Source organism: Notothenia coriiceps, unplaced genomic scaffold (assembly GCF_000735185.1).
Source record: "Notothenia coriiceps isolate Sejong01 unplaced genomic scaffold, NC01 NC01_scaffold00010735, whole genome shotgun sequence".
Lineage (NCBI taxonomy): Eukaryota > Metazoa > Chordata > Actinopteri > Perciformes > Nototheniidae > Notothenia > Notothenia coriiceps.
In genome coordinates this window covers 64,149-91,204 of record NW_011343436.1, presented here as the reverse complement: position 1 = coordinate 91,204, position 27,056 = coordinate 64,149, and the positions used below count along the sequence as shown (strand labels likewise).

At 42.7% G+C, this 27,056-nt stretch overlaps 1 protein-coding gene across 1 annotated transcript in view; it reads right to left on the bottom strand.

Moving 5' to 3' along the window:
* LOC104946193 (plexin-A1) overlaps positions 1-27,056 on the bottom strand; it is a gene marked incomplete at its 5' end in the record, with an annotated part of 80,401 nt that overhangs the window by 6,230 nt on the left and 47,115 nt on the right. Inside the window, 11 exons of the mRNA XM_010771972.1 lie at positions 1,299-1,365; positions 4,021-4,277; positions 5,854-5,996; positions 9,348-9,582; positions 10,779-10,922; positions 12,671-12,907; positions 13,945-14,038; positions 17,603-17,770; positions 20,480-20,616; positions 20,748-20,871; positions 23,619-23,770. Coding sequence (XP_010770274.1) covers positions 1,299-1,365; positions 4,021-4,277; positions 5,854-5,996; positions 9,348-9,582; positions 10,779-10,922; positions 12,671-12,907; positions 13,945-14,038; positions 17,603-17,770; positions 20,480-20,616; positions 20,748-20,871; positions 23,619-23,770 — 1,758 coding nt within the window. The remainder of the gene's footprint in view (positions 1-1,298; positions 1,366-4,020; positions 4,278-5,853; positions 5,997-9,347; positions 9,583-10,778; positions 10,923-12,670; positions 12,908-13,944; positions 14,039-17,602; positions 17,771-20,479; positions 20,617-20,747; positions 20,872-23,618; positions 23,771-27,056) is intronic.

Below are 27,056 nucleotides of genomic sequence, written 5' to 3'. Positions count from 1 at the left end.
AAACCCCTAAAACAGCCATCAATTGTACCTAAAGCAACACACAGAAATAGAGTTAGCCTGTGACCCCCCTCACCCTCTCAAACAAGACAGGACAAGTGAACCCTTAGAGTGAGGGCATGGATTCAAGCTTTTTTGTTTCCCTTATTCCTGTTCCCTTTGGTAAGCTTTATCTATTTCCTTCCACTTTGAACAACTACTTGACCTTTACCCATCTCTAATCAAACCTGGCTGAACCTTGACATCTTTTCAGGCCTTTCTCTTATGTGAGCAGTCAGGGGAAAGAGAGGCACTGGATCGCAGTGGTTAGATAAAAGCCAGGTTGGTTACCTTGCTGCTAGCTACAGCGGTCCTTGCTTCAGAAGTGCTTTTTTTTCAGTCTTTTTCAGTTTCCCTTCCACTCTTCGTTCATGTTTTTCAATTAAAAAACGTTTTTACTTTCTCTCACCTATCTATAACCACTTCTGACCGTTTTCCCTCTACATCCTTCAGCCTTTTCCTTTCAGTTTTTAGTTTCCAGTAAAGTATAAAATATCCTCGATAATATCGCACTTCCCTGTCTATAAACCCAAATCATTCTTGAGCCAAAACACATGCATGCACATGCAAAACAGACACACCAACACACACACACAGATGCTAACTGGGACCCCCGGGTGCTTGGCTGGTTCGCTGTCCACCGGAATGCCTGTCCTGGCGGGGGTCTAAGGCCCCGCTGCTAACTGATTAGTTGCAGCGAGTGTTTTGAATGTGTGTGGAACAAGAATTTAACACCGTTTAAGCCTCAATAAGTCTCCTTGATTCCATATCAGAGGGAGAAGAATTCAAAAAGAAGAAATAATTGACAAACAGACAGACAAAGAAATAAGAGTATGCATTTGTGTAAGATCTTTGCCTTCCTCTTTTGCTAAGCCCCAAAGCTTTGAAAGGACACACACACACACACACACACACACACACACACACACACACACACTCTTGGCTGTAAAAGAATCCAGTGAGGGACACAAAGAGAGGACAGGTTATTGCGACAGGCTACGGCAATCACAACAACACGACCAGCTGTGTGTGAACAGCGCTTCACACCGCAGCTTCCTCAATTCAGAGGAAGGAGAGTTTACCACATGAAAGGCGGAGGTAAGGGATAGGTATCCTGCTGCCTCTGCCTTATCTAATGCTGCAGCTGTGAATGTGTGTGTGTGTGTGTTAGTGAAGCATTTTTCTATTCTCAAACAAAAGGCGGTGTTAGTATTTCCTCCAAACTAGTGTGTGGCTGCCTGTTGTGTGACGGACTATTTTACCTTGAGGAACTTGTAAAGCAGGAAGGTGAACCAGTTGGTGAGCATCTTCTCAGCGACTGACTCCGTCCTGGGAGAGAAAAAAGAGAAAGGAGAAGGGTGAGGGAAAAATAATAGGACAATTAAATAAGAGATTGACAGGGAAAGGAAGGAAACAAAGAGTAAGAAAAACAAACACATTTTTTATCTTTCTAAGAAGCACCTCTGCACGAGACAGTCTGAGCTTTTGGAGTCATCCCAAAATGTCTACTCCCTGTTTCAACACAGAACCCAAACAAACCCCCCATCCCCCTCCCCCCCGGGCTAGGATCTCTGGGCATAAACCAACACTTTCATCATGAGGGGGAAAAGGCATTTAAGACGCGTCGGCACATCAAAGAGAACATGCTGCATTATCAGTGGTTGTGCGGTTACCCTTCAAACCGATGAGCCCTTTCCATTGCTCTTATTTACCCCCCCCCCTCCATCTTCACATGCAAACAAATTAACTTGGCAAAACAAACCCCTGCATTTCTTTCATTGTTTCACCCCAAACCCCCCCCNCCTCCTTCAAGCAAATTTATTGAAAATAAAGCAATTAGTATAATTCGTTAACTCCTCTCGTTAATCACAAACCTGCCGTGTAATGAGGGAAGCCTCCGCACGCTCCTGAGCGGACACACGTGAACAACCGGGCGAGTGAAAGCAGAGCAATTAAAAGGCATTGTAATTAACGGACTTATTGCGTCTAATTTGTTAAACAGCTGAAAGGGAGACCGGCGCTAACGGTTCTGCGGGAAAATAAGTGATTATTTCTTTCTCTCCGTCATCGTCCTCAGATTTACCTCCTCGCTTTCTAACATCTTTTCCTTTTTATATTAGGGGGAAACAGCAAGACTGCTTAATTATCCATTCCTTGTTTACTCTAAGATGAATGGGGGGTGCACACGAGAGCCTTCTGCTGCTGGGTTACTGAGTTGTCTAACTGGGCCACATGCCCACACTCGTGTTAATATTAGTCTTCCTGTCATTAGCACAGCACAAGGTGTGAAAAGGTGAAGAAAGGCGTATCCTGTTGAGAGATGACAGCGCAGGAAGATTTGTTCTTGTCAACTTTGCACTGATTTCTTATTTTTAGACAGCTGAGAAATAGAAAGGGAAAACACAGGAGACTAGGCCAATGTGCCAGTGGAACCAGTGAGGGCCTGTAGCAGGAACAAGACGTGAACTCCTACGCTTCCGCTAGCTTCCCAGTTTTGACTGCTGAGTGGTGTTTGATGTATTTGGAGCAGTTTTTGTTTCTCATGGCTGTCAGCAAAATATATGAAAGATGAGGCTACAGGGAACGGAGGACGGTGGAGGCGAATACACCTGGACAGAACACGCTTATGGCCATGTCAGGAACACCGTAGTAGGCGACTTTTAACATCTCATTTCAGGAAACTACGCCACTAGAGTGATGATGCAGCTCTCCTGGACACACACTGCGAGTCTATAACGTTCAAAGCAAACACAAAGCATCCTTTGCAAGAGCGTTATTTACCCATAGGGATGTTAATCCACATGGGAGCAGATTATTAAGTCTTTCTACTTTGCTTTTCTGTGTACTATGTTTAAAAATAAAACTGTTCTAAAGTCTATCTATTGCAGGAAAAAGACCAAATCAGGGTGAAGCATGTGTTATAATTGCAGAGCTTATTAACGCCAGCTCCCGAGGCTAGTGTAGTTAGCAGGGACAGCGTGTTGTGACCGTACGCCCCAAGAGGGGATTGGAAAAGGCTTCACACAAGCACACTGGCTGAGAGTCATTTATTTGATTAGATTTTTAATTAAATATCTCTCAGAGGAGAAGGAGGAGAAAAAAAACATAACTTTTTTTTTATCATTTAATGTCTAATTCCAATTTATATGGAGACAGGCCATTTCTCTAATTGTGTCTTTCCTTAAATATGTGTGTCTCCTCCTGCCCTGCAAGAGCTCTTTTTCCTTTTCTTTCTCCCTCTGCCTATGTGTTCTCTTCTTCCACCATATAGCACCTTCCTACAGCCTTTTCTATTCTTCCTTCCTCTTCTCTCTCTCCATCCATTTGCCTTCAGCCCAAGTCCCCCTCGAGACATGTTGCCCTCTCTTTCTGTCAATCATCATTTTCCTCCATCCACCTTTATCTCGCTGCCTTCTCCTGTCACCTCACATCTTTTCCTCCACTTCCGCACAACTTCCCCTTTTACCAATCCCATCTCTCTCTTTCCCCTCCGTTGTAAATCCTCCCCTTCTTCTCCTTTACATCCCCTCCATCCCTCGCACTGTTCCCCTTTCTACCTTTCTCACTGTGTGTGTGAGAGAGAGTGTCTGTTTGCGGCTCCATTGGGAGTAGGTGTGTGCTCAGGGGTGTAATCCTCTCTGACAGGGACAAGGTTGAGAGATAGAGAAGAGGTAACGTCACATAGGCCCCTAAAAGCCACAGTCCCCTGTCTTCCATAACTTTATCCAGAGAAAAATTTAAAAGCTTGACATTATCACACAGCATCATATTCTCTTTTTCTATCATGTTGTCATCAATTCTGTTCTTATTTTAGTACTAAAGTGAGTATAACTACTGTATGTGCTTCTTCGTTGAATTTCTGTCCTTTTTAAAAGAAGTGCTAATTCCCTTTTCTCAAGGATGCTTCAAACCAGTCAGTATGTCCCCTTAGTATAAAACAAAGGGACATAGCTTAGTGGGAAAGCTATCTGTGTGTTTTCGTACCTCCTGAGTAAGAGCTTTGGGTGGTTCTTGCTCTCCAGGTTTTTGTCGATGAGGTCGGACAGGAGCTGTTTGAGGACCCCCGTGGCGTACTCCATCTCCCCCTGCAGCGCCGTCATTATGAGGGAGGCCACGTTGCCCCTGTCCCGCATGGAGAAGGAGCGCTGCGCCTCCAAGGTGCGGATGAAGGTCAGCAGGAAGTGCTTTTTGGTCAGCATCTGGCCGAATAGTGTCAGGGCCTTCTCCGTGTTGGCGGGGACCTGGAGAGGACGCAACAGAGGTGATGATGGAGAAGGAGTGTGAGGAGAGAGCGTGAGGATATGGGAAATAAAAAAGGTATGGGGTTGTTTGGAGTAAGGATGAAGGTAGTGTTACATCAGCACGAAGGGGAGAAAGAGAATTTAGTGGAAGAGAGGGATGGAAATATAGAGAGAAGTGAAAATAAGGAGGAACAAAGAAAATGCACACGAATTGTAAAAGGGCAAATGAGTAAAAAGGGAAGGGGGATATGGAAAAGATCGAAGAGGTTGAGATCAGGATTGAAAGGAGGATGTGAGTGTTAGTTGAGAAATGGATGAGTATGAGTTAGAAGGAGGAATATTAGATAAAGGGAATATTGGCAAAAGGGCAACATGCAGACACACTCACAAAAAAATGTACCAGGAAATGGAGAGAATAATCTCAAATATGCATCCAGAGAAACAAGGCTTTAAGGGTTTGCACTTTCATTGTTTCAATGTTCTCTCCTGTATCCCAGTTCTCTCTCCCTTCCACACTGTATCCTCTCTTTTTACTGATTCTCTTCTTCTCTCAGAGCACAGGGCAGGTCTCCCCCTCTGAGGGAGAGAAACGGAGATCTGAAGTGAGAATGTGAGCTTCACTGTGTAATAAGAAATTGATCTGCTTGCTAGCGCACTACTGTGGCCTGTGATTGCCTGGGCCATACAAATGAAAATCCAATGTCGCGCTGCACTTTCCCTTTGGAATACCATCGATGGCCCAAGCAGATACAGCATGTCTCCCTGCAGCCGCCACCTTACATGCAAGTCAACGGGGCATTTCTACGTGATGCATGTGATGAGAGTCTAATGTATATAGAGAAATGATGGAAGTACAAATCCATGCTGCGTTACAGTTTCCACAGAGAGTGATAGAGTGTTCCCTCGTGAGAAGGGAGCAGTAGTAGAGAGGAGAGTGTTTTATTGAATGGGTGAACATTGCTTCTTCATGAGCCTCAAACAGGCTTGGTCCTGTAGAGGCAATATATCACCTGCAGAGTCTTAGGGGCTCGGACAGTGCTCGCTCCCTTCACTGCATTACAAGAGCTTCTGTCAACCAAGTTACCTTTTCTTTCTAGTTCTCTAAAGAACAGTTGAAGATAAAATAAGTTTGGTGGGCATGTTCAGGTTCACCTCTGATACTGTATAACGCATCTTCCCAAATAATTCCTGAAAACTCCCACTTGTATTGATTGCTTTTGACTTCTCCCTTCCTCTAACAGAGACTGTGTTAAATTGATGTGGATGAATCATGGATTTCAACATGTCTGTCTCAGTGTGGAGTTGAACCCCTCTTAAAAGCCTATATCAAGACTTAATACAGATAACAGAACATTGTAACCTTTTTGAACTGTAGAAATGAGTTACAAAAGAAAAATAAATCCTTAGAAAAAGAACCACGATCTTCATCAAACGGTTGATTTTCCCCCATTTATTTAGCAGATTCCTTACTTGGTCCAATTAGACCATTTCTAATGAAGTATCCAAACAAACATTGAGTTCTCCCAGTGAGTATTTATGTGAGAAAGTGAGCGGAGTGCCCTCTACTGACCCGTACCTCCATCTCCTTGAGCACTGGGTGGTCCTCTATCCCAGGAAAGAGGACTCTCATGGCGTAGGTGCGGTAGTCCAGGAAGGGGATTCCTGCCCCGTCCAGCTCCTGGGTCAGCTCATGGATGTCTGTCTGCAGCTCTGCAAAGGCTGTGCAACAAGACAAGTAATGGTTAGAAACACATATTGTACTATAAGGGTTGTTTACTGCAGGATTGAACGTTTTGTTTTAATATAGACTTTAAATTGCACACGAATGAAAAACACTGTTTTACATAGTTATAGCCTACAGCATTGATTTTATTGATTCTGACAAAAAAGTATAATCAGGCTTCTGTTTGGGATTTTGCATTTCACTGCTGTGGCCGAACACCAAACAGCCATTTTAAGTCCCCTGATTAAAGTCTGGTTTCTTGCTCATCATTTAACCCAAATATAGCAGTACTTATAGAAATGTAAAACACCTCTCCTCAGATGCCAACACGCACTTTTTATGAAAAAGTTCTGCTAGAAGTAACATTTGTCCTTGTTGATGTTGCAAATGAAGCTGTAATGGAAAGTAACATTTCAGACTTGATCTGACAATAAGCTATTATCATATCAAATCGATCGCATTGTATCCAATCGTCTTGTAGGTTAAAACAGTGTTGTGTGTTATCAATTGGAAACGGTGAGTAGCAAATAAGCATTTATTTAGATGCAAAGGTTGTGTTATCAAGTAATAGTTGTTTTTCTCCCCCCAAAATCGAGAAATTAAGAAACAGGAAGCACAAAAAAGATATATAAAGAAAAAGCTTAACATTGCACTATAATCCAACTTATAACACCTGGGTAAATGTGCAATGAGCAGCCTCTCTTTATGTTGCATTGTACATCTGTAAATCTGATTAGCAGCAACAGCATGTTTTAGAGCAGTAACACAGGTGAGAAGTTAGGAGGAGATGGAGGCGTGTGGAGGAGTAGCTTTGAAAAGCAGCATCATGTTATCGCTGTGTGCTGAGAGCAGAGAGAAGGGCGGAGGAAACGCTGAGGTTCTCAGTGGCTGGAGGGGAGTTCAGGATGGAATTGCACACAGGAACTTGAGCATGTGAGTACACACACACATAACACACTGCTACCTCACATGCCTTTACTCGAGCAGCCACACACACACACACACTTTTTCTTGTCTTGCCCCACAGCTGAACACATAACCTAGTGCCCAGATGATTAATGTGAGTCCGTGTGTCAGTGTTTTTACACATTTCCCGTTCCCAGCAAGCGTGTGTTCTGACCCCGTTCTGTATACTCCAGTGGCCTCACAAGTCACATCTAGAGGGAACAAATGGGATAAAATCCTTTCCTGCACACACCATACAATAGTGAATAGACCTTGCTGTACTGCTTTGCTTCTATTTTGTAAATACTAAATATAAAGCTCCATGATTTCATTAACTCCACTGTGTGTGCCCTATAGTGTCACCCAAAATGCACCAACACATGGATACACAACCAAAACAAATAACGAACCAGAGCCCAGACTAACAGATGGCTTGTGTCACCCTATTCCCCTTTGCCTATCTCTCTTTCTCCTTCCTCCCTCCAAAGTGACATCTTAGAGGTCACCTCCCTCTCCCCTATGGTTGCTTCTCCTCTGCTACATGTGCATCCCTCCATCTTTCTGTTTGTTTGGTTCACTCGTGCCATCCGTCTCTCTCTGCATCACTAATCAGTCTCTTTTTTCCCTTGCCTGCCACATCTCTTCTGATCATTTATTTTTTACTTCATCCATATATTCAATACTTTTCTGTTTGGTGCCCAGGACTTGGAAAGAAGGGGTTCACTACACATCCCTACCATTCATCCCTTATTTATTTAACCCACATATTTTATTCCCTTGTCCTTTTCACTCCATGTTGTCTTCTTAGTTGTTCACCAGCGCCTTCTGCAATCAAATATTTAGGTTGCTTCATCCACCTCCAATTATCTCCCACTATCTTCAGATCAACTTCTCTCTCTTCCTCTACTTTAGATTCTATTTGCTTTCGCCCTTGTTTTTTTCCCTCCTTATTATCATCCTATCCATCCTTCCTCACTGCCCACCTCCCCTCCCGTTCTCCTCTCTCTAGTTGTCTTCCATATTAATCTCCTTTGCTTTGTCCCCCCTCCTCCCATCCATCCTGTTGTCGTCTTCACGACAGTGGTGACGGCAGGGGACAGACAGGGTCAGGGCACTTGGACTCACTGCCACAGACCCCAGCCAATCACTGTATGACCTGCAGTATACGTGTGTGTGTGTGTGTGTGTGTGTGTGTGTGTGTGTGTGTGTGTGTGTGTGTGTGTGTGTGTGTGTGTGTGTGTGTGTGTGTGTGTGTGTGTGTGTGTGTGTGTGTGTGTGTGATTGTGAGTAGTTGCAAAAGAGCAACGCATGAGGACCTGAGTGTCATCTTCTGAGTTGTTATTTCTGTTAAATCGATGATATCATCATTTTTAATCATGCCATCAAAGCTCTGATTTGTTCACAGCCGTCGGCAATTTTAAAGTCTGGAACAAGGCTACATTCACTAAAGATCAAACATAAAAAACAAAGACAAGTTGCATTATGGGAGGTGTAGGATCAGGCCTTTTTGAAAGTTACCCATAATATAGAAGTGAGGATTTCTCGGCCATTGTTGCATTAACTTTGACCATTTTATATTTGTCTCTGAAATGTATTGAATGCAATGCTTCATTGTTTAAAAATATATATATATAAAGAGGATTATCCTTGAATATGGAGCTTTAGCTAATATTGTTTGTTATATGCTTGTGCTCCAGTAACAGTGTATTCATGTTGTGACAGTATATTAGATGTTTACAGTGCAACAAGTGAAGTGGTCTCATACAAAATGTATTGTGATGATCATGGTTATCAGTATTCTCCTTCTCTTTCTCCCCATCTGCTTCTCTCTCTCTTGCCAGACAAACCAGTAGCAGCATCACTAGACTCTCCCTGGATCCATGCTCGTTTCCTGCCAAATGAATATATGCTAATATACTACTACCCCTCACTTTCCCACCTCTGTGCCCTGTATCTATCTAACCTCCATCTCCCCCCTTCCCTCTCTCAGTGTGGATGCTAGTAAGGCCAGCCAGGCAGCTCTCTCGTGGGGTGGAGAGCCAACATCTGGTGGCTGGCTCAGATCAAAGTACTCCTTTGGAAACAAACCAACACCCACGCACACACACACTGCTGCCACCTCACAGCAGGGGGACGGGTGGCAGTGAGAGGGAGGGGGAATAGAGAGTGAAAGAGAAAAAAAAAAGAAGGGAGAAATGGAAAGGACTATTGAATGGGAGTTGTGCAGCTTATAAGGTAAACTGCAGCGAGAGACCGATTTACAGACATTTCTTTTGGGACATGGAAAGTTATTTGGGAGGAAAAATGGAAAGAAACTTGCAGAGTGAAACAAATAAATATGAAAGTAATTTTTTAGGTTTGAGTGTCACCCTTTTTGATGATCAAGTATGGTCGTAACTCACCTTCCTTGCACTCAAGTGCCACCCTGGACTCCAGGTTGTCCATCTGCAGTTGCAGGCGTTTGAGGGTGCGGTCGGCATCCCGTGATTTCCTCTTATAGGCAATCAGCACCACAATGATAACCAGCAGGAGCAGGCCGCCACCTCCTCCAATACCGATGATGGCGGGCAGGGTGAGCAGGCTGTCTGAGTAAATCTGCAACGTCCCCGGAGAGTATTCAAAGCCTCCAACACGCACCTAGTAGACACACACACAAATGTTAGACCACATAAAAAAAGGATGTGGATCTGTATGCAGCAGAATTAGGAAGGGTTCCAAGCTGAAGCTGTAAGCCATTTTCACTCAGCGTTTTGCTGCTACCAAAATGAAAATGTGAACATCATACAGGATTATATGTTTTTATGAATCTGTATCGACGACACATACAGGCAATTTTAGGCCTACACCTGGCCGCAACTGCTATAAATCCAATAAAGTAATAATACATTCTGCAAGGCACTATTGCTAAATCCCACATTGCATTTATACTGGCAAACCAAGCTGTGTCGAGTTGAGCCAAGTGCAGGCCAAAACTCCCTAAAAGCCTTTCTATCTGGGTTGGGGGAGGCAACATCTGTGCCCTGGGGCTGTCTTTGGAACCAGTGAACAAGTACACACAGTCACACACACATACGACTTTCCACGATATCACATCGAAACAGTTATGGCTTACAGAACACGTAAGTAAAAAAAACGTTGGGATATGCTTTTTCACTCCTGTCTTCTTTTTCTTTTATTCCATATTCAACTGGCTCACATCTATGGAATACCAAATGGAAAAGGGTAAAAATAGACTCAGACCTCTCACGCCCACTAGCCATTTTTTGGTCTCTATTGAATATCAATACTGCTCAAATCCCAAGGAGGATGGCAGCCAAACGAGCCCGATCAAAATCTTCAAAGACATAAATACAGTCGCAAACACCGTGTAAGAGATGTGTGTGTGTGTGTTTGTGTGAGAGCAGATATATGAATGGGGAAGAGAAATCTAGAGCAATTAAAGAGATTTAGGACTGATGGATTGGGGAGGAAATAATGAGATGAATGAATGGGAAGGCAGGAAGTGGATTGACATAAAGAGGGGGAGATGAATAGCACAGCGGAAACTGCACTGAAAACTGGAACTATAGAAGAAGATGGGCTGAGCGGCTGAAAGACATGCGAACACCAGATGCTCCAGAGGTTGCAAGACAAAATAATCAAGCTGGATGATGAACTAACAGGTACGGAAGACAGAAAAAGACAGATGATACTCCTTTTCATTTTTTTTTTATGGCTGTATCCAAACCTTTCCCCATATGGTCCGATGATTTGCTTTGTGTGACAACCCAAACCCACAATGGGGAAATCATACAACAAACAGTCATTCTAGACAAAGTTACATTTTCACTTACAGTGACTTTATGTTCTCCGGTCAGGTTGGGCCATTCACACAGCAGCTGGCTCTCGGACAGAGTGAGTATGCAGAGCGTCTCCCCGATCAGCACCGTGTAGTTCAGCTTGGTGTTTCCCGGGGCTGAAGGAATTAGGTTACGGCCCTGGAAACAGACACACACATGTTTCAGTTACTTACATATGGTTGAAATATAGGTTCACATTAATACATTAATATCAGCACAAAAGGATTCACTGTTACTATGGGTTTTGCTGTGGAAAAAAGCATTTGTTTCTGATAGGCTGCAACGTGTCCGTCAACAATTCAGCCACATTGTGCAAGGTACTTTAAACTGCAGGTAGTCATAGCAACAGTGCTTTTACACTTTTCGTTGGAGACATTGCACGAAAATGACTGATCATGAAAATCCTCTGGACATCCTACTTTTCCTTACTCTTTCATAAGTCTCTGACAATTCTCCTCAGTTAAAAAGAATAACTTTATACTTTTGTAGTAAATATAATAAGCATAAGATTATTTGATCCAAATCTATTGCCTAAGGGCTGCCAAAAAAAAGGATTACATTAAATAAAATCTACAGAGATTCTTCTCCTTCTCCTCCTCTCCTCTGCCATCTCTTCCTCCCCCTCCTCATCTGAAATCGCTTTGCTTTGCAGGGTAGGACGACATAATTGCTTCGAAAATGTCTGATTTTCCTTCAATTATTTAATAGGATGCCATTTTTTGCGCTGCTTATTTCTGCAATTCTTTACTCGGAGCGAGGTGGGACAATCAGAGATTTTCAATAAAGAATGATATTTAAAGTTACAAAGGCGTGATTCTTTATTTCTTAAACTCCACCCTGATTGGTCTAGAGGAAAAAGGCTTTTCTTTCATGAAATTGCATGATAATTTTCTATTTTGCTCCAGATGCTTTGAAGTTCGAGGGGAGAGGTTAAATGACAAAAGACAGCGTGGGTGGGTGGGGCTTAGCCTTTATAAATGCACTCTGGATTTAAAAGCATTCTGTCTCTGGCTTAGAGTAAACATGGCTATGAAGTCTCTCTTCAGAAGATAGCTGATAAAAATCTGAGCAGGTGGCATAGCAACACATGGGTCCACTTTATAAACATTACTTTCCTTTCCTGCACCTGATTTTAAAAGGGGCGCTTTGGAAGAGATTTGTTTTCTCTTAAAGGTCTCCAAACCCAATTGGAAGAAGCAGGTGAAGAAATAACATCTTCCAAGGTGGAAAAACATCTGAAGGGCGGTTGTGTTGAAAGAAAAACTCTTAAATCAAGAGAAAGGAGGGCTCAAAGTGTCTGTACAGGAATGTTTGGAGCACATCATTTCAAATGTCTGACAGCCTCTTATCAGTTGTGTTGGATGCTGACTGGGAGGTTGTTGCAGCATTTTCTAAAATATTTTGTTAAGAATGCCGAGGCAACTAAACATGACAAGAACAGTACTAACACTTAATAAACATCCTTTTGGTCCTCGAATCCCAGTGGGTTTTAAGAAATGTATTTCACTACTTTGACAGAGTAACTTCAATATAAGATTTAATTCAAAACCACCCAAGAATTCACTCTAACACCATCCACTTGGTAATTAGAGCCATTTGGTCCTTTATACTGTGAAAGGAGAGACGACAGACAGCAGAAAATACAATCAGAGAAGTGTTGAGAGAATAGAGGCTAAAAGGAACAAAAGACAAAAGTGGATTGAGAGGGCATTAAGAAAGAAAAGGGTAAAAGACAGGGGAAGAAAAAATGTGAAGGAAAGCTAAAGAAAGAAATCGAAGAAAATTGAAGAGGAGACTTGAAAGAGAAAAGATGTGATGGATGTAAAGCAAAGCCAGGTAGAGACCAGGCCCAAACAGATCAATGCACAGAGCACAATGCAATTTACCTTGAGTATGAGTGGTGAGCTGGGCTTTAGCTCCAGCATGCCCGTGGGGCTCAGAGGTTCGAACACGGGGTCCGGGTGGTAGCTGAAAGTCTCGTTTACCACCAGCACAGAGCGCACGTCGTCCATGACAAAGCCGATCTCATCAGGACTGCTGCCCACATCCGAGAAACCTTTTTCTGATCCGGCCACAGAGGGCGCCAGGCACACCATCACCGTGTTGCTGACAACCGTGCAGTTCTACAGAAGGGCAGGACGGGAGAGAAAGAGGGTAAGAGGATAGTGAAAAGGAGGCAGGGAATGAGAAGAGGGGGGACAATATACAAACGTTGAAATAAATGTACATGAGTTGATTTCATTTCCTAACTTTCAACCTTTCTAAATCATTTAAGACATAAAAAAAAAAGGTACATTTTAAAATAATTACACAAAAGATCCCGTGAGCAAATACATAATAAACAGTATTTGTATATGATAGCTTAAACAGGGTAATGTGATACCAGTGATGACATAATGAGGAAGAGGCTGGCTTAATAACAGCGGTGTTCTAATCAGTGTTGATATCATCTGGAAATCCCCCGTGGGGTTCGACTCTTAAATCAGTCGACAAATTGGACTGTAATGACTCTCGGAGAAACAGGAGAGGTCAGCCGGTAGCTGTTAACAATAATACAGCGTGGCTAAACAGACCTTTGAATAGTTTCGCAGCATGTTATAGCCTTACATTATGTTCTATCTGTCACACACTAACACCCTCACAGACAAAGCGTGTGTAAAAATCAAGAAACAAAACAGAACTGTGTTTATAGGTCAACAGAAACATAAACCAAGCGGAGTCAAAATTACTGCAGAGAAGGGGACAAAGGAAAAAGAAGGGATATTTTTACTTTCAGTATAGAGTGAGAGAAAGGTTAGCTAAGCCCCGTGGTGCTAGGTGAAGAGAGGGGGATTTGCCGGAGCTGCTTTATTGCTGGTTGACATTTCAAAGGTTAAACTGCTAAAAGGAAATTCAACATCAAAAACAAACAGAAAATGGGCTCTTGGCTGGTTGACCGGCGGGTCAGGTGTGTGCGCCGCTGTCTGTGTCCCAGGAGTGTGTGCAACATCTGAAAATCAGTTTTTCCACAGCGGGGGAGACAGCGGAGAGACAGAAAGGGAGAGAGAGAGACACCTGTGTGTCTATATTGGTCTCACTCAACACACTTGCCAAGTCAAGTCACTGTTTCTTTTGTTTTGTCAATACAAACTGTGTGCGTGTGTCTGGGTCCACCACTTACATTCTCTGACTTGGCAGATCCATACTTGGCTCTCATTTTGGGCTCCTTGATGGTGGCAAGATTGGTTCCAGTAATGGTCAACATGGTTCCTCCACTGAAAAAAGAGAAAAGAGGACTTATTGTACAGTATAGAAAATCAGAGCAAACAGTTATACAATAGCACTGGGACAATAAAACCTCGTATATGTGCACCTGTGTGTCACACATTCATGGATCTCCTGCCGTCCTTTTTTTTGTCTTGCAGATTCCAAGTGCATATACGATTCAACAAGCCTTTCAGTAGAGATAAATGTTAATAAATCTGTTCTCTGTGGGAGCCAAGAGGGCCCTCCAGTTGGTGATTTACCATTAAAGCTCGCTCCTGCAGTAGCCTTTCGCCTGCTTATTCATGGAAGCCCATTTTCAGGTAATGATAGTGATGCTAAAGCCCTCGCATGAATGTTAAAAGCTTCTTTAAACCGATATGGAGGTTGGAGGGAAGAATCAGCGAATATGTAGCATTAGTCCTGAGAGCCAGAGCTTTTGGCCTCTCTTCAGCACCTCACAAAATCCACGGGATACATTTTCAGAGTGAAATAAAGTTGCACTGCGGTATTTTTCAGCTTGAAACACGCTCGGAAACTGCACCTCTGTCTGTGATGCGACATGTGCTATAACCTTTACACCTTTGACCTATAGGTCTTTGTGACTGACCGGCATTGACATAGCTAATATGGGTGAGAGTCCTATTCCCCCACAATGCCTCCTCGACAGCCCGCGCTAGCCTGGGAGGCTGAACTTTATCTGATGCGAGGTGTTCTGACAGCAGCTAAATAAGTCAGCACACAACCTAAAACTGGAGAGGGGTAAGGCGAGGCTTGAAGCATTGTGCCACTGTGACTCACCACTATTAAAAAAAATCATATACTGGCTGGTATATGGCTTGATTTCATGCAGGCAATGAGACACCAGAAAATGAGCATATTCTGTATCATGGTATAATTGCTGTTATTATCTTTCTCAGTGGCTCTGGTGTTGTTCTCTGAGCAGTGGCAGCTGAGGGCTTGTGATATACTCAACAGAACATTACATCCATTCCATGGTGGAACTGGAGCATCTTAAAGTATAAATATACATGGTGTCAGGGCACACAATACATAACATTCACAGCCAGGGAGTTGTCCCTGTTTTTAGTGGACCAGATGGGGCCTGCTGGCCTGAAGGTGAAAATGGCCCTGAAGGAGGGGGAGAAGCTAGCAGGACGCGAGGCAAAGGATGGCTTCGGGTTTTTGAGAAGGCTTAAAGGAGGGTGACAAATGTTTAAGTAGTAAATAGAAGCTGGTGTGAAAAGCCAGTAGGAGTTTAGAATATGTACATACAGTTACACCTTTGTTTGTGGAATAGAAATGTAGAGGCAACTCTGAATATGCAGCAGCTCAAGATTAGTTCTGTGAGAGGATACAAATCTTTTCCACACATATACAGTGTACACTATAATATTGTACCGAGTGCACTGTGTAAACAAGGTGGAGTGTCGCGCAATCTCTGCAGTGCAATGTGTCCTCGTTGTTAGCCTGAGAACTCTTCCTGAAAGGAAGGAAACAAGTCTGAGTCATGTCAGCTAAGCGCTGTTTGAAATCGCCCTGACAAAAGGGTCACCGGTGACAAAATAGCTTGGTAAATAAAAAGCGTGATTGGTCTGGAGAACCATGCACCTCCTCCTCTGGGAGCGCTGAGCGAAACACAGAACACAAGCCGAGTGCCGAGGTTATATCCCCCCAAGGCTGGAACCAACACTTTCATTCCTGTTTCCCTCTCACCTCAACATTTCATTCATCTTATTCCAAATGAGATTTCTCATCCACTCACACCTCTTTTGCATGATAAGAGACTTTGTCTCCCTGCAGAGTTTTAAACGTGGCTTCCATTTTCACCTCAACCCCTTGCGATAATGCAGTGGATTGTTACACTGTCTGAACAGACAAAGAGTCTGGTGGAAACAAATAAAGTAGGCTCTATTTAAGGGCAAAACTCCTAAGTAAATACCTGGAATATATCAATCAATCAATCAATGTTTATTTATATAGCCCAATATCACAAATGTTACATTTGTCTCAGTGGACTTCACAGTTTGTACAGAATATCAGTATGACAATACGACACCCTCTGTCCTTAGACCCTCACATCGTACAAGGAAAAACTTCCAGAGAAAACCCACAGTTTAAAGGGGAAAATGGGAGAAACCTCAGGGAGAGCAACAGAGGAGGGATCCCTCTCCCAGGACGGACAGACGTGCAATAGATGCCGTGTGTAAATTGAAAATATAATACATTTGCAACATAGGTAGACCAAATGTTTGGAAATGCATGTGTGTATAATAGGAAGATGAATCCACGAGGATATCCATCCAAATATATAATTGACAAGCCACAGAGTTGCTTGTATATCAAAACAATACATATATGATCACCTCTTCCCAATACCTGATTTTTAATAAGAAATACCTGCAGTGTATTTAATATGACTTAACGTCTGGAAAGTTTGACTGAAAAAGAACCCTTGTTTCTGTCGAAGAATCACCCTGACAACAGGGTCAACGGCGACAAACAGCTTGTTAAATAAAAAGCGTGATTAGCCTTGAGAGCCATGCACCTCCACCAAGATCCATGGCTATTTATTGGGATGCATCCAGTGTTTGAATATAGCCTGTATACGAGAATTCTATGTAAATGCAACAAAAAAAAATGACTTTAGAAAATAATATATGACAATTTCCTGGAACTATACTTTTGAAGTTAAATGAGAGAGTCAACAGTGTGCTTGTGTGTATGTGCTGTCTTTGTTTCTGAGCTATGGAGTTTCTAGGTCATGCTAGTGAGCCCATTAGCACTTGGAAGCAGCAAGCTTTTTTGTTTTCCTCCACAACACAGCTTGTGTTTGCACAGGAAATCTTCCTGTGGCTATGCAATCTCATTTCAATAAGTCAAGTAATATTTACAGATACATCTCTGCTGCAGCTCATCAACTGTAGAAATGCGATGCTTCAGGAAGCTACTTTACTGCTGTTCCTGCTCTCAAAGATTTACTTTTGAAACATAATGATAAACAGAATACATAATATGCCTTTGAAAAGCAAACCAGAGTGGAAATGGAGAAGAATATTTAGTTAGTTTTTGCTTCGGGACCCAGCCGTGGAGTATTTCTCGAGGAGTTCATATTCCAGTTTAGTTGGCTATGCTCCTTGAAAAAATGCATTAATGTATAGCAAGTCCACCATCATGGATAATTAATGTATAGATGCATTTGTTCTATAGATGTGCATCAAGCTGAATTGTTGATCAAACAGTGTGTTGATGATGTGAATTATAGATAATGAAATAATCATATGACATTATACGATGATAGCAGATGGAGTTAGATAGTCAAATCGGAAAATTACATCTATTTATGAAAAGATTTGCCCGTTTTCAAACCTTTCACCTGAATTATTCAGTGTGTATCACTATCAGGGTTGACATGAACGATGTAAGCAGTATCTGGAATTAATCAATCATGCAGTCTTAGTTTTGAAAGAGCTTAAAGCTTCCAATCATCACAGAAAATCCTCCACATTCATTCTAAAAGTTCATCTTTGCTGCGCCCAGACAAGCTAACGGAAAGGACCTGATTGTGTCCTCACCTGGCGATACTCCAGTCGGGCTCGATCTTGAGGATGGTGGGATCGTCCGAGTAGTTGAACTTAACCTCTGGGTTCCTCAGCTCGGCAGAGTTGATGTCCACCATGACCGGAGTATTTCCTGAGATCTGTCCTGATGGGGTCACACACACTATCTCCCTGTTGCTCCGCCTGGAAGAGCAGGAGATGAAAGAGATAGGGAGGACAGGAGGGGGAGAAAAAAAGAGATGTTACTTTCAACAGTCTTTCTTAAAGGTGAGTGTGTGCTTAAAACCAGAAGATCTTGAAAAGGATTTTGAGTATTTAGGAGCTGCCTCTCTGACAGGCTGAGAGACAGACACACAGAATAAAATCTCAAGCAAGTGCAAGGGACCAAAAAAAAAGAATCCTACTTCATCCCTTAAATAACTCATACATTATTTATCAGCTGCGACAAAAGGCTTGCATACACACGCAAAATGGTGACACAGTTGCCTATACACAAGGCTGACATCTTTCAGTCGGTCCAGCCGTGGTTTCATCATCCGAATCACAGAGTGCTGTACTTCAAAGCTCTGTCTCCCTTTCCTTTTCTCTCTCTATGTCTCTCCTTCCCTCCTGCGCTTTCTCTGGCTGATAGATCTGAAGTGGCAGATCAGGCTGGTCGTCTCTCTGTGTGATGTAACTCCCTCCCAAGCAGACAGGCGGCCAGCTGTGACCTGCTGGGAAACTTTGTGCCACTGCCAGAAACTTTGTGCTCCACTCCAGTGGCTCACTCCCCCGTCCCCTCCCCAGAGACACTGCTGGCCGAGCATCGGGAGTATGGCTACCTGCGAGACAGCACATGAGCGTGTGTGTGTGTGCATACCGGTGTGTGGAGCAGGTGCTATGGCTCTGAAGAAGTCTGAATTTGCATATAAATAAAGTGCAAGTAGAAGATTAACATTGTGTAAGTATGTGTTTTGTGTCATTTGTCGTCTGCTAACATCCAACAGTGAACTACAAGTGTGAGTGAACGGGTGTGTGTGCATTATGCAGGCATGGAGGCAGGAGGCGCTGAGTGAAATCCAGAACAGGAGTAGGAAAAGCTGATTGGTACACAAATCCTCCTCCGTTATCTGCCGTCGGAGTGAAATCCAAAGAAACATGGATGATGGAGAGGGTCTAATAGCAAAAACCTATTTTGGAGGATTTTGCGGAGAGGTGGAGTTGGGTTTTTGAGGCAAAAGAAAGCAGAATAAAAAAAACAGGAGCATTGGTCATCTTTGTGGGACAGAAGCCTGCCTTCTCCCATGAGGCAATTTGGACTGAAGATAGGCAAAGATAGAAGGGAAAAAAATGAAGGGGACGGTTTAAAAAATACATAACTAGTGTTCTACATTCCACTAGTGCTACGTTTCCATGGCAACCGTTTTCACAACACTGTCGCCGCCGAGAGCCCCTGTGGTGCCGCGTATGTATTTTTGACAAGGTTGCGGCCACACAAAAGAAAGCCAAGAGGGGATTCGAAAAAAAGGAAGAAAAGAAAAGGAGAGAAACGGGTTTGCAGAAGGAGATAAGAGGATGAGTGACTTGGGGTAAATAGGTTTTGATTAAAGCGGAGGCCCCAATGAATACAAAGACACATTATAGAGATGGACTCAACCAGTTCATTACTTTGGCCATAAAGGTTATTGCTGCTCAGCGAATGAAAGGCCAGGACTATTAAGTTCACCTTTCTCAGGATGGGCTACAGAGCTTTAAATTGGCATTTACTTTTTCTTTTGATATGATATAAAAAGAGCTTGATAGGTCCAAGCTCATTAGTTTAACTTGTCACTTGTTGCCTGGGAGAAGGGGAACCACTATAAAGAAACACCAGTGATACAGAGAACTTGCTTTAAAAGAGAAACAAGAAAGAAAAAACACAAACAAACAATAGTGCCTCAGTTCCAATGGAAATTTCTATTGGAAGACTTTAAACTGTTCTCACTGTGACCAGTAGTCTCTTTCGCTAGTCAGCCTAGACATTCCTATATTTTTACAATAGTTTCTGCTTTCTCTTCTCTGCCATCTGCAAGACAGCGTACTTGAGTGGATTGAGTCCAGAGCTCAGTTTGCTGTCACTTTTGCCAGAAGGGACTCAAGGAAACAATACAGTTCCTGGCTCAAGGAATTAGAGTCATATCAAATTGGATCTTTGTCTCCTCTTCATGAAATCCAGGCACAATCTCTTACAGAGTGAGGAACAGTGAAAAGATAACGGTGGCAGATTGTTCTAAAAACTAGAGAAAAAATTCAAACATGAGTTAAAAGCAGGAAATATGTGACTTACCAATTACCAGCAACACCATATCATTCCTTACAAATTATAGTCATAGTCCTGACAAAAGGTGGGCCATGCACTTAGATCACTCACAGCTAAACTGAACAATGATATCAGCTTCCCAGAGAAAGGCTACACTGTCATTCTCTCAATTGCTGTGAATTACTGCAGATCATCCTCTTGCCAGCAGCGTTTTCTATTCCTTCCGCAAATCAATGGCAGCGACCGAAAGGTATTTTTTTTTAAAACATGGAACAGGGAATTACTATAATTATCCAAGCAGGAAGAGATGGCATGTGGCAAAAGTAAAAATGGGTGGATAAATCATTATAACTTGTAATTGTCCCCAGAGGAACGCAAAAACAAACTTTCCTGAATGACACCATTTCTTTTACAATTTGACCCTGTTTTTCAGTAGCGAAATCAGCTACGTTCAATGTTCAAGTCTTGCAAAAGTAACACTACACGTACATTGTTCTCCATAGATATTTAAATAATTGTATACATGTTTTCAATCACTTGTATCACTTCAAATTGTTATCAACTATGAGCTAACAAACAAACATACATTTTTTACATAATTTGGATTTGCTTACTTCTCAAAGCGGCATGCGTTGAGTCCTATCTTCACAGCTACAGAACTGCCTGCGTTGAGATTACTGCCTTCAATAGTAATCCTTGTTCCTCCAGACAGCGGCCCAGTGGAAGGAATGACCCGTGTAAAGTACGGAGACTAAGGAGAGACACAGGCAGAGTAAAGGTGAATAAATCATGGCTGCTGGGCGCCTGAGATTTCCAAAATAACATCAAAATACATCCAGAAATCTTGTCTTTGCTATAATTCGATCCAACACACAAACTTACCACAAAAGTGAAGGCCTTGGTTGAGATGGCTTTGTAGTCTGGGTGAATGCAGTCCCTAACGCACACTTCTACCTGAGCCTCCTGCACTCTGTAACCTGTTGCATCATTCAGCCGGCACACAATCCTAAAAACAAAGTGAAACACAGAGGTGGAGAGATGAGTACGATAATCACAGCAACACAAACACATGTGGGGATGTTAAGAGATCTGCTTCCATGTTTGCTTAATAATGAGATGGAAGGAAGACAGAGGCCAAGTTAAGAAGGTACAGAGGGGGAAATAATAAACTGCTTCTAAAGCCTCGTTCATAAAGATAACAAAAAGCAGTGGGAAATTGTGTGTGTGTGTGTGTGTGTGTGTGTGTGTGTGTGTGTGTGTGTGTGTGTGTGTATTAGTGCGTACTGTAGAACCATAAGCTTCACACTTGGCCCTGGGTGCTGGCTGGCCAAATGAAAATCCACTGGAGAAATGATTGAATGAGGGAAGGAGTGGCGGTGTAGCCCGAGGGTGAACACACACACACTCACACACTTCCTTCATGTTTCACACACTGGAGACACACTTGACTGTTAATTAGCCACAGCGAAGGAATGAGACAGAGAGAAAGGGCGATAGTTCAGAGGAGAGAGGGAGAAAGAAGGAAAGAGAGAGAGAGGGGGTTAAAGTGGGAGAGGCTGATTAATTGAACGAGCTCATATCCTGCGCATCTCCCCAGCTTCCCTCCCTCCCCGAGATGAGTTATTCACTCTCCTGCTTCCATCCTCCCTGCAGGTGGCCATGGCAACTGCGGCCACAGTGAATTTCACATTCCGATGCCGTTTGTTTCCATTGTTTTTATTTTCTCTTTCATTTATTCCCAGGTCTCCCACTATGACATGATTAAAATGCTGGACAGCTCTCAGTTAGAAACTGCGGCTTCGCTCGCCTCATTACTGCACAGATGACAGGTGGCTACATCGAGCTGTTATTACGTGGTTAGAGAGACAGAGAGTTCACAGTGCATTTGTAAGGATAACAACATTAGGAATTATACCTCCCTCAATCAAATAACTCCGGTGGAATTTGATGGTTAAAAATTAAACATATACCAAATTGTCAAACTGAATTCACTAATAAGGCAATAAAAAGGTTATACCAGGTTCTGTTTTTCCTCACTGCCGGCAATAATTGACTTTTCTCAATGTGGAATCTCGTGAATATTTAATGACAGAGGTGAATGACAAGCCTACTAATACTAAAAAGGGCCAGAAGTGCTGCATTTTCTTGCAATTCAATTTGCACAGGCTGGATGAAGAACAAGTGCTTTCAGAGAGAAAGAGATAGCCAGAACAAGATAAAAAAAGAGTCTACATTTCGCCCAACAGTCAGTGCGGCCCCTTCTATTCCCCCCCTCCACCAGCTGACCTTTGATCTAGGCTGTCAGTCCCGTAACCCTGTCCTGTCTCTTCTGCTGCAGATCTGATAGGGTCACGGGAATGAGGAGAGCAACGGACCACTAATGCCAGCGTATGGCTAACATCACTTTTAATTAGCATGACAGCCTCAGTGCCGGCCACACCCTCTTTTACTGCGGTGCTATGGCAACTGGCCAATGCAGCGTTAAGGGGTTGACGGGGTTAAACATAGACACCTTGGTGGTTTTGGATTTGATCGCTAGGACAAAATTAACATGTGGTGAAGAAATAATAAGAACATCCTAATATTACTCCACGGTTCCATGCCGGAGTGAAAGAAATGTGATGTTCTGCGTCAATACAATGGATGAGGTTGTAAATTAGAAATCAAGGCTGACATGTCACTATGATATTTCGACACCCGTCATCGCAGACGAGAAATGCAGAGCATCGTGTTGTTGTGCCTGTCAAATCATCAAAGTCATACAATTCTTAGTTTCTTTCTTAGTGAGGGGGCAGGGAAAACCAAATCTGCTGGGACTGTGCAGCAAATGGAGCATTTGTGTACAAATGACAGTTACATAGTTGGAAATGGAATATTTAGGACACCTCCAGCTGTGATGAGCAGCCCCGATTTTTCCTCACCCTAAATTGTATTTTCTCTGCTTCTAGATGAATTTAACAGAAAATAAAAATGGTTACTTATTTAGCAGTTTCACTGAAGGCCCAGATCTTTCTGGGTAGTTATTGTATGGCAGTGCGTCACACTGGCTGTTATTAAGTATATTTTTCCCTAGTCTGAATGAAATCTAATAACTCATATCCCATGATATTTATCAAGAGACAACTAGGAACTTTGTGTGTTTACTGCCGGTAAAAAAAAAAAAAAAATTTTCTTAGAAAAGACTACTTCAGTTATTAAATGGGAGTTAACCTCACCCAGCAGCAACCATCGTGATTCTGAATTTCCCAGAAATCAGTAAACATCATTTAATCAGAGGGAGCGTTCACATGACAAGCTTTCATCTGTGGAGGAGTTTTATAGAAGATATGTACGGCCCACTTCAGATGCCATTACATTTCTCTCAGAACGGGCCAAATTCATTCTGAAGGTGATTACATAAGGTAATATAACTCTGATGGAGCTATCATTTTGATTAGTAGTGATATAAAGGGTGCACTTAAACTCAGCTACTGTCAGATCTACATGGACTGCACTTATCTACTGGCAGTACCAAACACGGTAGGAACCTGCCAGTTATGAATTGGTTTTGTTTGTAAGAGGAGAGTGGAGTTTAACCGGTGGAGTTTTCACTGAAACAGAGGTCTGAGAGAGAGTTACAGTGTAGTGCCAAGCACTCAGTGTCACATCAATATTGGACAAAGACAAGCATTGGAGAAGAGAGTCTTAGAAACAGGGAGGCCGAGAGTGAGGGGTGGGAGAGGACAGATTGAGACAAAGATAGTGTCAACGTACTGCTCAGCACTGATGTATTGGTCCTCCTGAGGGTTGCAGGCCACCTTGCCGATGCGGACTCCGTTCTGGATGTCTTTGAACTGCAGTCCAAGGTTCTCCCCCATGATGGTCAGCATGGTTCCTCCCTGTCGGGGTCCCGTCTCCGGAGTCAACTGGTTGGAAGGAAACATTAGAAAAGGACATATGTTAGCCAGAACAACATATGGGACGATCGATTTTTACCCAAAGCAGTACATCATAGAAAATATATTACGTGTCAGCATGAATGACGGTTTACTTAAGTCATTATGCTCATCTCCCATTCTCAATGAATCAGATACTTGCTAGCTCATTAAGAGAGATGAAAAATGACCTCGGATCCATTAAGTCCGCCTCAACTCAGGCTAACATTCCCAACCTGCCAACTCACACACTTAACCCGGACCCACCCATCCAGCCTTCACTTACATCTCTCATTTGACCTTGTGACGATTAATCTACTGAACACAATTACTGCACACAGCGACCTCTGCTCCACATATTTCCCCCAGAGGTCTTTGAAAGGTGTGCAGAGGTGCTAATGGCTACCCAAGGCTAGCCCAGTCGCTAATCACAGCCCCATTCATCCAGGCAGCCACGCAGACAATGGCTCCTTTGGTAATCAGTCATTACTAGCATAATTAGGAGTAAAGCTAATTGGATTAGAACCTGACGTGTGGCGGGGTGGGTCATTTGTCGCAGCAGGGTGGGAGGAGGGTGAAGGGGATGAGGTGCTGGTGGAAGGTTGTTTTGGAGAGGGGGTAAGGTCACTCTTTGACCTGGCTTGCCACAAAGGAAGCATACAATGGATGATCAGTGATTAAGCCCCTATAGGACAGCCATTTTAACTTTTCAGTACCAAGCTCCAAGTGCACAAAAACATATATCCAAATACATTTTTTGTTTTGTGTCCATAATAAAGTAAGTGTCGATATATAGCACACAATAGTGAGAGGGGGCTAAGGGCCAGAAAAGTATTTTAAAAGTATTTATGTAGTAGCAAAAGCTCTGGTCAAACCAGAAAGGCAAACAGTAGAAGTCATTTGTTTGTGTTGCAAAATCGTTATACTTGACCAAAGTTCTTGGCCAGAGCACCATGTACAGTATATTGACTTGTCCTCTGTCTCCAAGTCCACGGGTAGCAACAATTCCAGTGAAAGGAATTGGTAATAACATTAGTATTACCTTTGCCCGTTTCATTTGTCAACACCCTTTGTGGAACAGGTCACAACAAGCCTAAAGAGTGCACTGGTGCCAACGTAAAAAATGAATAGTTTGACATTTTAGAGAATAGTTTAATGTGCAATGTTGCTGCGAGTGACACAAGAATACTCTCACATATGCACAGTGAAGACGAAGCTACAGAGCAGATGGTTAATTTAGCCTTCAAGCATGTGTGTATGTTGACCATGTGTTAATTAACTCATTAACTCTCCAGACATAAGGTAATAAGGTATATATCTTGTTAACTAACTTTCGACAAGAACACAAAATATATATATTGTCTTTAGGTGTACAGTATCTACTGTTTCGCATATAAATTAGATCCTTCCACAACTTTATTCCTCCACCTAGTACCTGACAATTATCTCCAGTCTAACATCATTATAGAAAAGGTGGCGGGCTGGTATGAGCCACAGGTGTTCAGGACGCCACTAACAGAAACACACAAAGGGAACAAAGCCCAGTGTCATGCAGGCCAGAACTGAAATGCCACAGTGATATAATTAAGGAGTGTTTTCCATTTTACACCAGCTAGGCTTTTGATGAACATCCCTCCTTGTTCCCTCGCCCTTTCGCTCTTTCTCTCCGAACTTGTGACTTTTTAATCCACTCTCTGTCTTTGTCTGAATGTATTTATTTTAGCTGGAGACTAAAAGAGTGAGTGGCACACAGTAGTGCACCAGCCACAATCTTCAGATATGGTAATCAAATCTGTCTTTTTCCTACAGCACTGGCTTATCAACACACACACGCACATACATTCACACGTTGTTACATCCACCACTGAACAACACAAACAAAAAGCCCTTTTTGATAAAAGCCACCAGCCTAAACACTCGCTCTATTCTCCTCTTGCAGTTGCGGCGCTCAACACCCATTCAAATTCCCTTTTTCTCTCTTCCTCTCCGACTTGTCCTGTTGTGTCGGAGGCTTTGTGTGAGGCCTATTGTGGCCAGAGGAGCGGCAGTGCACAGATAGCATCTGCTAGTTATAGGAAGAGGAGGAGGAGGATAAAGGGGAAGCAGGGGACACAGAGAATGACCATATGAGCATGGCACAAGGTTTCTGAAGTTTATCTTTGTGTAAGACTCTCAAAAATGAAAAGTCACAAACAAACTAATGGAGGAAATAAAGTGAGTGATGACAGGGATAACGTGGGCCTATATCACTAAATGTTTACAGTGAGGCTCATAAAGTCCCTACAATAATAAAAACTAAAGTGGTACTGAAGTTAAAATCATACTCGGGCCAAACAGATTACTGTAGCTGAACATTAAAAGCATTTTTAAATGGTATGAACATTAAAAAAAAATAGCTCAGATTATAACATAAGGGCACACATATAGCTGTAATATTACTTTTATAATAACACATCAACAATGAGTGAAAAGATTTCCTCAGCCTTGGCTTGTATTATTATTTCTCTCAATGCTGTACCAATTACACTTATTGTTTAGCCCTAAAACACTAAATGCTAATCACAGAGGCCCTGTCAATAAAGGTCTGTAAAGAAAAAACATGTGTCTCAATGCAGGCTGACGGAAGAAGGAAGGAAAAGAGGGAGATGACAGAAACATAGGATACATGAAGCATAATTGAAAGGGAAGGAAAGGAAAGACAAATGGTTGAAAGCAAAGAAGGGGACAAGAAAAAAAAGACATGGACAAGAACATAGAGAGGTAGAGAGGGATAAAAAAAAGTCTGGGAAAGGCCAATATTGGAGTCTAACAATGCATGCAGGAGAAATCATTGGCCGTACACAAGCTGTGAAACTGCATGACGACGACAAGATCACAATGAAGCAAGAAAGCACAGAGCTCTGAAGTGTCCCACATACTTAAACACAAAAAATGCACACATCACCCCCCAACACACATAGACACACACACTGGCATGGCCTGTGTTGTTTTAATTGGTTTCTAAGGGCTAGATGTAATGCTCTTCCTGTCCCCTAGGAGAAGGCAGGCAGGAGATGATGGATGATGGAGGGCCACGCAGCATCCAAGGCCAGTACTAGGACACCGCTGCACTACACTGCAAGACAGCACAGTGCGTGTGTGCGTGTATGTATAGTTGTGTGTGTGTGTGTGTGTGTGTGTGTGTGTGTGTGTGTGTGTGTGTGTGTGTGTGTGTGTGTGTGTGTGTGTTTGTAGTTGTGTTGTTGGATGATTCAGCTCAAAGCCATTTTATACTGCT